Consider the following 8008-nt stretch of genomic DNA (forward strand, 5'->3'; position numbering starts at 1 on the left):
GCCCGCTGCGGGCCGGGCCCCGGGCGCAGGCAGCGGGCTCGGGCCGTGCAAGGAGCGGGCAGCCCCGTTCCCCGGGCCCACGGCAGCCCGCGACGTGGCGTGGAGCCCTCCCGAGGGCGCGTACCTCGTCGCCGGACCCCGTGGGGAGGCCCCCGCCCGCTCCCCCCTCCCCGGTGTTGCGGGTTTCGCACCTGCCCCGGGGCTCCATCGCCCCCCGCGGGGGCCGTGCTGAGTCACGCGTGGGGCGGGGGCCGGGCTGCCCGCACCCCCCCGCCGCCCGCCCCCTCCCCGCCTCGCTCCCCGGCAGGTCTGCGCCAATCCCCCGGCCCCGCCGTTGACGGGCAGCCTGGCCCGGGAGGCGCCGCCTCCCTGACGTCTCGCTCCGGGATTTGCACGGGTTGCGGTGCCGCGGCTCAGTGTCTGTCGGGTCGGCGGCGGGAGCTGCCGGGAGCCGGAGCGCAGCTCGGCTGCAGCGGCGGCCGCGGACGCCCGGCCCGGCCCGGCGCGGCCCCTCCCGGGTGCAGCATGGAGCTGCCGGCGGTGGGGGAGCACGTCTTTGCGGTGGAGAGCATCGAGAAGAAGCGGATCCGAAAGGTGAGGGGCGGAGGGTGGCGGGGGGCGACCGGGCGGGCGGTGGGTCCAGCTGACGCCGTGTCTTTGCCTCCCGCGCTCCGCAGGGTAGAGTCGAGTACCTGGTGAAATGGAGGGGATGGTCGCCCAAGTGAGTACTGAGCGGGCAGCGGGGCCGGGGCCGGGGCAGGGGCGGCCCGGCGGCGGGGCTGCGCCGCGCTCCGTTCCCCGGGCAGGGCCCCGGCCCGGGCGGCGGGCGGACGGGCAGCGAGACGCGGCCGCGGGGCCCGGTGGTGGCGGCGGCGGGAGCCGAGCGAGGCGGGCAGGCGGCGGCTGATGTGCACCAGAAAATGGCTCCTTCCCCCTTTCCCTCCTCGGGAGCCGGGCTCCATATTGCAGAACCGAGCGGGGGGGGGGGGGGCGAGCGGGGGGGAAGGGGGAATAACCGCAAAAATAACCCGCAGCCCGGGCGGGCGGGCGGCCCCGGGAGCCCGCCGAGGCGGAGGCACCGGCGGCGGAGCGAGCGCGGCCGCTGCGGGGGCTTCGGGAGCTGCGTGACAGGGCGAGCGGGGGGCGCGGGGGGGCTCGGCCCGGTCCCTCCTCCGCGCCGTGGCCGCTTTGCTGGGTTCGGGAAAGGGGATTTGGAAAATTTCATCATGACATGCCTCGAATTCCTCCGGAATAATAACTGCGCTAAATAAACAGCTCCGTCCCCGTGCCGCCCCCCCCCGCGCCCATCCCCCCCACCCACCGGGACCCGCGCCCATCACCCGCTCCCAGGCGGGCCCGGTGCTGCGGGCGGGCGGCCGGGCACCCCCGTGCCCGGGACCCCGGCCCCTCCCGGCGGGGCCCCGCGGCTGACGCCCGTTCTCCTCCCCTCTCGCAAGATACAACACGTGGGAGCCCGAGGAGAACATCCTGGACCCGCGGCTGCTCATCGCCTTCCAGAACAGGTGAGCGGCGGGCGGGGGGCGGCGGGTGCGTCACGGGCACCGCACGGGACGGGCCCGGGCTCGGGCCCGGGGGCGCGGCCCCGGCGGGGCGGGCGCCCGGGGACGCGGGTGCCGCCTCCAGTTCAAGGTCCCCCCGCGCCGCGCTCCCCCCGCGCCGCGCTTCGCTCTCCCGCCGCCCGGGGACTCGGTGCGGGCGCGGGGAGGAGGCGGCGCCGCCGCCGCTGCGCTTGGCCGGGCTGGGCCGGGCTGGGCCGGGCTTGTGCTGCTGCCGCTGCTGCTGCTGCTGCTGGGGTTTTTCGCTTTCCGTGCGTTTATTTCCTGTCCTATTCTGGCGCCCGCTGTAAACTTCAGCCCCTCGCCGCAGCGGCGGGAGGCGGGACATCGCCTTCCTCAGGCGCCGGCTCCCTGCCCGGTTCACCCGTGTTCCCGTGCCGCCGCCTCCTGCGGGACCGCCTTGCCCGCGGGCTCCGCTTCCGTCCCGCAGCGCGGCTGCACCCGTGCGGGGTCGTTGGGGTGCAGGGTGGGGTGTACCCGGGGGTCCGAGTGCCGCCGGTCGGACCTCACCGTGACTCCGTGTTCCGCAGGGAGCGGCAGGAGCAGCTGATGGGATACCGCAAGCGGGGGCCGAAGCCAAAGCCGCTGGTCGTGCAGGTAAATGCATGGGGAAGCCCAGCCGCACAGCACGGCCCCGTCCCGTCCCCTGGGAGCCGGTTGCAGTGGGTTTCATCATGCTCAGGAGCCGGGCGGGTGCCCCGGGGATCCCCAGGCCCCAGTGCTGAGCTCATCAGGCAGTCCCAGCCCCGCCGCAGCCGGGTGGCATTAGCAGGCTACTCGGCAGCGGCGTCCCGCTCAGCCCCTGTTCCCAGACAGCTGATTGAAGGGTGCTTTTCTTCTTTTCATTGCTTCATTAATCTGGAGCAATGCACAGCCTCTAAGTTGGAGTGGGTTGGGGCCGCCTGTGCCCTGTGATGGCAGCGTCCCGTAACCAGAGCTGCTGGATGGGGGGGTTCACCGGAGCCTTCGGCACCTGCCACAGCACTGGCACCGCGTTCTCCGGGCCCGGCTGACCACAGCCCCTTGCTTTGTGTTGTTGCAGCTTCCCTCCTTCGCCCGCCGCTCGAACATCCTCACTGGGCTGCAGGACCCTGCCGTGGACAACAGGCCAAAGCTGGATCTTGGCTCCTCCGGCAAGAGCCAGCAGCACCAGTATGAACTCAACAGCAAGAAGCACCACCAGTACCAGCCCAACGGCAAGGAGAGCAGCATGAAGCACCAGTCCCACAGCAAAGGGAAGTATTACTACCAGTTGAACAGCAAGAAGCACCACCACTACCAGCCGGACCCCAAGATGTACGAGCCCCATTACCAGCCCAGCAGCAAGGAGCCGCAGAGCCAGACCTGCTTGGACAGTAGCAAGAGCCCCCTGGTCTCTCACCCAGACAAGTGGGCTCATGGCCCAGCCAAAAACCTGCTGGGCCCAGTCAAGAGCCTTGCTGCAGAGAGCAAGAACGGAGCTGAGAAGAACCTGTCCAGTGGTACTGGGCCTGCCCCCCGGGACAGGGTGACCAGCAATGGCCTGGGAGGCAAGATGAAGATCGTCAAGAACAAAAACAAGAATGGGCGCATCGTGATCGTCATGAGCAAGTACATGGAGAACGGCATGCAGGCAGTGAAGATCAAGTCCGGGGAGCCTCCCCGGAAGCGGCCTGCGGAGGAGAGGACTCCTAAGAAGGGTGGGGAGGAGAAGCTGGAGGCTTGGAGAAAGCCAGGGGAGGAGAGGGTGGTGGGCAGCAACGCCCTGAGCAAAGCAGAGGATGAGGGCCAGCAGCCTGCTGCGGAGCTCGAGGAGAGTCCCCAAAAGGCTCCCGTGGCCAAGGAGCTGCCCCTTCCTCCGGCAGAGCAGCCCCTGCAGCTCACCACCAAGCCAGACCTCGTGCCCTGGTCCCTGAATCCTGTCTGCGAGCACAGCCCTTCCTCTATGGGACTGAACCTCTCCAGCCCCGGCTCGCGGAAGCGCTGCCTGTCGGAGCCGCATGCGGAGCGGGAGCCAGGCAAGAAGCGCCTGACGTCGCGGAGCATCAGTGCCCCAACCTGCCTCAGCCCCCCGGCCCCCGAGCGGCCGGAGCTGCCCGCCCAGCCGGAGGTCATCCTGCTGGATTCGGACCTGGATGAGCCCATAGACTTGCGCTGTGTGAAACCGCGGGCGGAGAGCGAGCTGGCCCTGGCACAGGTGAAGCCGGAGGTGCCACCGGCACCAGCCGAGAAACCGGCCACGGAGCCTTCGCAGCCCCGGGAGACCACAGAGGAGGAGGAGGAGGAGGAGGCCGAGTCCCTGCAGGGATTCAAGCCCTTCTTTGGGAATATAATTATCACAGATGTGACCGCAAACTGCCTGACCGTGACCTTCAAGGAGTATGTGACGGTGTGAGGTGGGACGGTGGCTGCTCCCTGTGGGAGCTGCCTGCACGCCCCGGGGGCCACTGGCCCCACAGCCTCCCCCTAAGGTACTGGTGCCCCTTCCCCGGAGCCTGTGTGTCCCCTGCCTGCGCCACGGCGGCCAAGCCTGCGGTCCCTGCTGAGGGGATGCCGGGACAGGGTCTGGCACCGCGGCCGTCCCCGCTAGGCGGGGTATCCTCACCGCTGCTCCGGCCCCGCCGTCGGGGCCCACGAGGATGGGGCCCACCAGTTACTCAGAGTTATAGTATTATATTTTAACAGTGCTAACTTGTCGAGTGATTCTTGCTCCCGTTTGTACGTGGTGTTCTTGAAATGTATTGTTTGAGCTGAAAGCTGGTCGCTCTTGGGCCACGCTAATATATTTATTTGTAGGTATTTATATAATGAAATATAAAGCCTAGATTTATGGAGTCCCTAGATCACCTTATAAACTATATCAAATGAATATTTTCTGTTTTCCTTTTTAACCATTCAGCATTTGTTAGTCTTGTCCCCTCCTTCCCGCCCGCAGGACCATCCCTGGTATATATTTTTTGATACTGTACACATGTGGTGTTTCTATGTGCAAAAAAAAAAAAAATGGTTATCTAAAGCTAAACGAGCTATTATAGAAATTGCTGCTATTAGAAATGTCTAAACTATAAGCTTCCAATTATTAATTGCTTGAATGTAAATATTAAATGGAGATGTTGAAAGTGCATTTGATGTTCTGCAGCTAGTGTAGATCGGATTGCAAAGCCTGGTGGCTGGGAGGTGGAACGCAGGCTGCCAGCAGCGCTTCCTGGTCCGAGGGCTGTGTCACGGGGGAAGAAATGTATCATGCAATCACTGCAAAGGACTATAAACCTTTACAAAACCCACTGGGATTCGGAGTGCGTTTGTTACCGCATACGGAAGGTGTCCCTGTGCGGGCAGGCGGTGGCTGGGGAGCCCTGGAGCAGGTACCTGCAGGTTACAACCAGCTCCGAGGTTCCTCGTGTTCAATATAGCTCGGAGTTCTCCGCAGGAGCGCAGGCAAGGACATGCATCGTAGCACATGGAGGTATCCCATGTTCTCCTGGCAGCAAGGCCAGGAGCTGGGCTGGCAAAAGCACAATGGGCTGCACAAGGTCTGTGATGGGAAATCTGGAATGCTGCAGGGAAGGTGGATCCCCAATGGATGAGTGGTTGCTCACTGTCAGCCTGACACTGTTGTCCCCAGCGTGTATGGTTAGATGAGAAGTTGAACTTCTCTGGGAAAGGAAGATGGTCCAAATTCCACCAGAAAAAGCCTGTGGATGTCTCAGAACTGGATTAATAATTGCTGGAGTCCACTGGGAATCCAGCACAGGGCTAATTAATTCTTTACAACATGGCGCATGTGAAGGTGGCAACCTAGCAGCATGCCCATGGAGCCCATCTGCATGTGGGTGAGATGCAGGGCACAGTCCCCACTGCCCTGCGGATCCCCAGTTCGCATTCCCAAGTGGAGTCGAGTGCTCCCAAACTTGTGTCTGCCCAACTGCCTCTGCTGCCAGCTCTCCTCATGCTGGGCTTTTGCTTGAAGTGGATTTCTCTTTGGCAAAGATCTTAATTGAAATACTGTAATTGATGGCTTGTTGATGTCTATGAACAAGAGCCTCGAGCTTGTAACAGCCAGAATTAGTTGTTTTGGGTAAGGTGGACCCTGCTGTTACACCAGAGCTGAAGATGTGGGTGAGTTGCAGTATCTAAAACCCTGTGGTTGTGGCAGATACTGGTTTTGGTCTGGTATAGCTCAGGTCTGTTGCTTGGTGACTGGAAAGATGGCTCCAGGTATTTGGTTAAACCTGTGTGTGTTGGCAAGGTCAGCACTGACAGCTCGGCTCAGTTCATGGTTCAGTTGATGCTCCGAAGTCAAATGGAACTTGTGCAGTACGTTTTGTGCCTGTGATTTTCCCCTGCCTGCATGGAGACCCCAAAACCTGATTGTATGTGCACAGAGAGCAAGTGGGAATAGGTGAACTCTGATTCGAGTCGACATTTCGCCTGCTGGCTGTGCTGAATCTTAAGAGGGTTTTAATCAACTCTGCGTGTCACAGCGACTGTGTGAGCGCTGGGCAGAGGCAGTGGCAGTGGATGAGGGTGCTGGAGGCTGGGTGCTGGGGCAAGAACCTGATGGTGCCCAGTGGTTTGGGAGAAGCATTCTCCCGCTGTGCCAGGCTTGGCTGGCAGAGCAGAGGATCAGAAATGATGCATTTCCCTTGATTAATTAAGCTACTGGCTATCTGAAAAACAGAAATGGCATGGAAGAGAGACGCATGCTCAGAATGCGAAATGTGATTTGTGAAAGGGGAAGTGCTGCTCCACAGACAGCGCAGGAGCCGGGCACGGCCACTGCCAAGGGGGAACTTTTTCCTCGGGCAGACAAAGGTGGATGAATCCATCGGGGTTTCTCACGAGCAGCAGGATGTGTCTCTGAGCAGAGGACTTGCAGGTGCCTGGGCAGAGCCTTGAGCATCGCTGCTGTGAGCTGGATTCACAGCCTCCTCCCGCGGTCTGTAGGTGTGTGTGACTCCCGGGCGCCGTCCACAGCTGTCTGCGGGGTCACAGCAGAGTCATTAACGTTTGGAACCGGGTTGTGTTGTGCGGCAGTTTTGAAGGGAGCAGCGTCCCTCCGATGTGTGCTTCCCGAGTGTCCCTTCCCAGCATCCTCCGCTGCTCCAGGAGCTCCTCGAACATTGTCTCTGCTGGCAGGAGCTGTGGCTTGTTTGAGGCACCATTTCCCGGAAACCACAGAGCCAGATACTTCTCAGTTTAATAGTTTGATCATGTTTATCACAACTCCAGCAGCTTCCTGTGCAGTGAAAGATGTGATAAGTAGTTACTGGGTTAGTAGACCCTCCCCTTGCTTTGTGCCAGTTGGCTGGGAAAGATTAAGTGTGTAGGATACGAATTACTTATTTATACCACTCTCTTTCCGTATGAAGTGCATCAAACCTAAATGCCTGTTACCAAGCAAATTAATGTGAAGTCCACTACGTCTTCCAATGGTTATCAAAGTGATCCAGGATGAGACGGAGTCACCGTGCTCCATTAGGAAGACTGGTGCATGCTTCGTTTAATGTATTTCCCAGGAATGCGTTAACCTCCGCTTGGTTTGGACTGATTCCAGGCAAACATTTGCTGATTTCAAAGGAGAATTTGTGTTCAAGAAAAAAAAAAAAAAAGAATTTAGCTTTTCTGAAAGGGCCTGATGCATCCATGGCCATGCTGACAAGAGGGACTGCAGGTCTGTGCTGTATAAAGCTGCTTTCAGGTTCTCCCCTCCCCAGCTGTGGGGGTACCAGTGTCTGCACCCATACCAGAGTGGAAGCCAGCCACTGAGCTCCATCACCAGTGATTGCCATGGCCCTGTGTGGTTTCAGCAGCCACTGGTGTGGTTCTTGCTCCAGGGGAGGGGATAGAAATACGTTCCCACTGTCAGCATGTGTCCAGGGGCTTGTTAGAGGGGCTGCATCTCTGGGGTGAGGATGCTGTTAAGAAGGATATTAAATAAACACACAACAGTGAGCTGATGTCTTTTAATCAGAATAAACAGCCTCATGGGACCTGTGAGACTTCCAGGTCCAGACCGGGAATGGGAGAGGAGCTCTTCCCTGGTGAAGGGCAGGTGGTGGATAGGAAGCAACGGGTTTCCCAGGTTGTTGGGGCACTCGCTGCATTTGCCCATGGGTGGCTGGGGGCAGCTCTTCCAGGCAATCTTTCCATGTCTTTTGGGGGGTTTTCCTTTATTTTTCCTGTTTTCTCACTTTACTATGTAGTGTCAGGCAGGAGCTGAGTATGGGACTTTGCTGAACAAGGTGGCCTCAGCATCGCATCCTGTTGGAGAAGCCAGCAAAAAGGTAAAGCATTCGTGGTTATATTTGGCATAGGGGCTACCCACCGTTCATTTTTCCAGGTCCATCCTCTTACGGTGATCATTGGTGGGGCTGGTGTCTTTTGGGAGGGTGAGACCACGGTGCAGCCCCCACCAGTGAACCGGGATGGGTATGCAAGGGGATGATGAG

The 8008-nt window shown here is 60.6% G+C and overlaps 1 protein-coding gene across 1 annotated transcript; it reads left to right on the forward strand.

The window, feature by feature from the left end:
* Window positions 1-360: 360 nt before the first annotated feature.
* On the forward strand, window positions 361-4840 carry CBX4 (chromobox 4). Its single transcript, XM_065693491.1, has 5 exons — window positions 361-594; window positions 678-721; window positions 1458-1523; window positions 2108-2174; window positions 2620-4840. Exons 1-5 carry the CDS (start codon window positions 526-528, stop codon window positions 3949-3951), a joined length of 1578 nt encoding a protein of 525 aa, XP_065549563.1. The 5' UTR covers window positions 361-525; the 3' UTR covers window positions 3952-4840.
* The last annotated feature ends 3168 nt before the right edge of the window (window positions 4841-8008 follow it).

Source organism: Lathamus discolor, chromosome 13 (genome assembly GCF_037157495.1).
Source record: "Lathamus discolor isolate bLatDis1 chromosome 13, bLatDis1.hap1, whole genome shotgun sequence".
Lineage (NCBI taxonomy): Eukaryota > Metazoa > Chordata > Aves > Psittaciformes > Psittacidae > Lathamus > Lathamus discolor.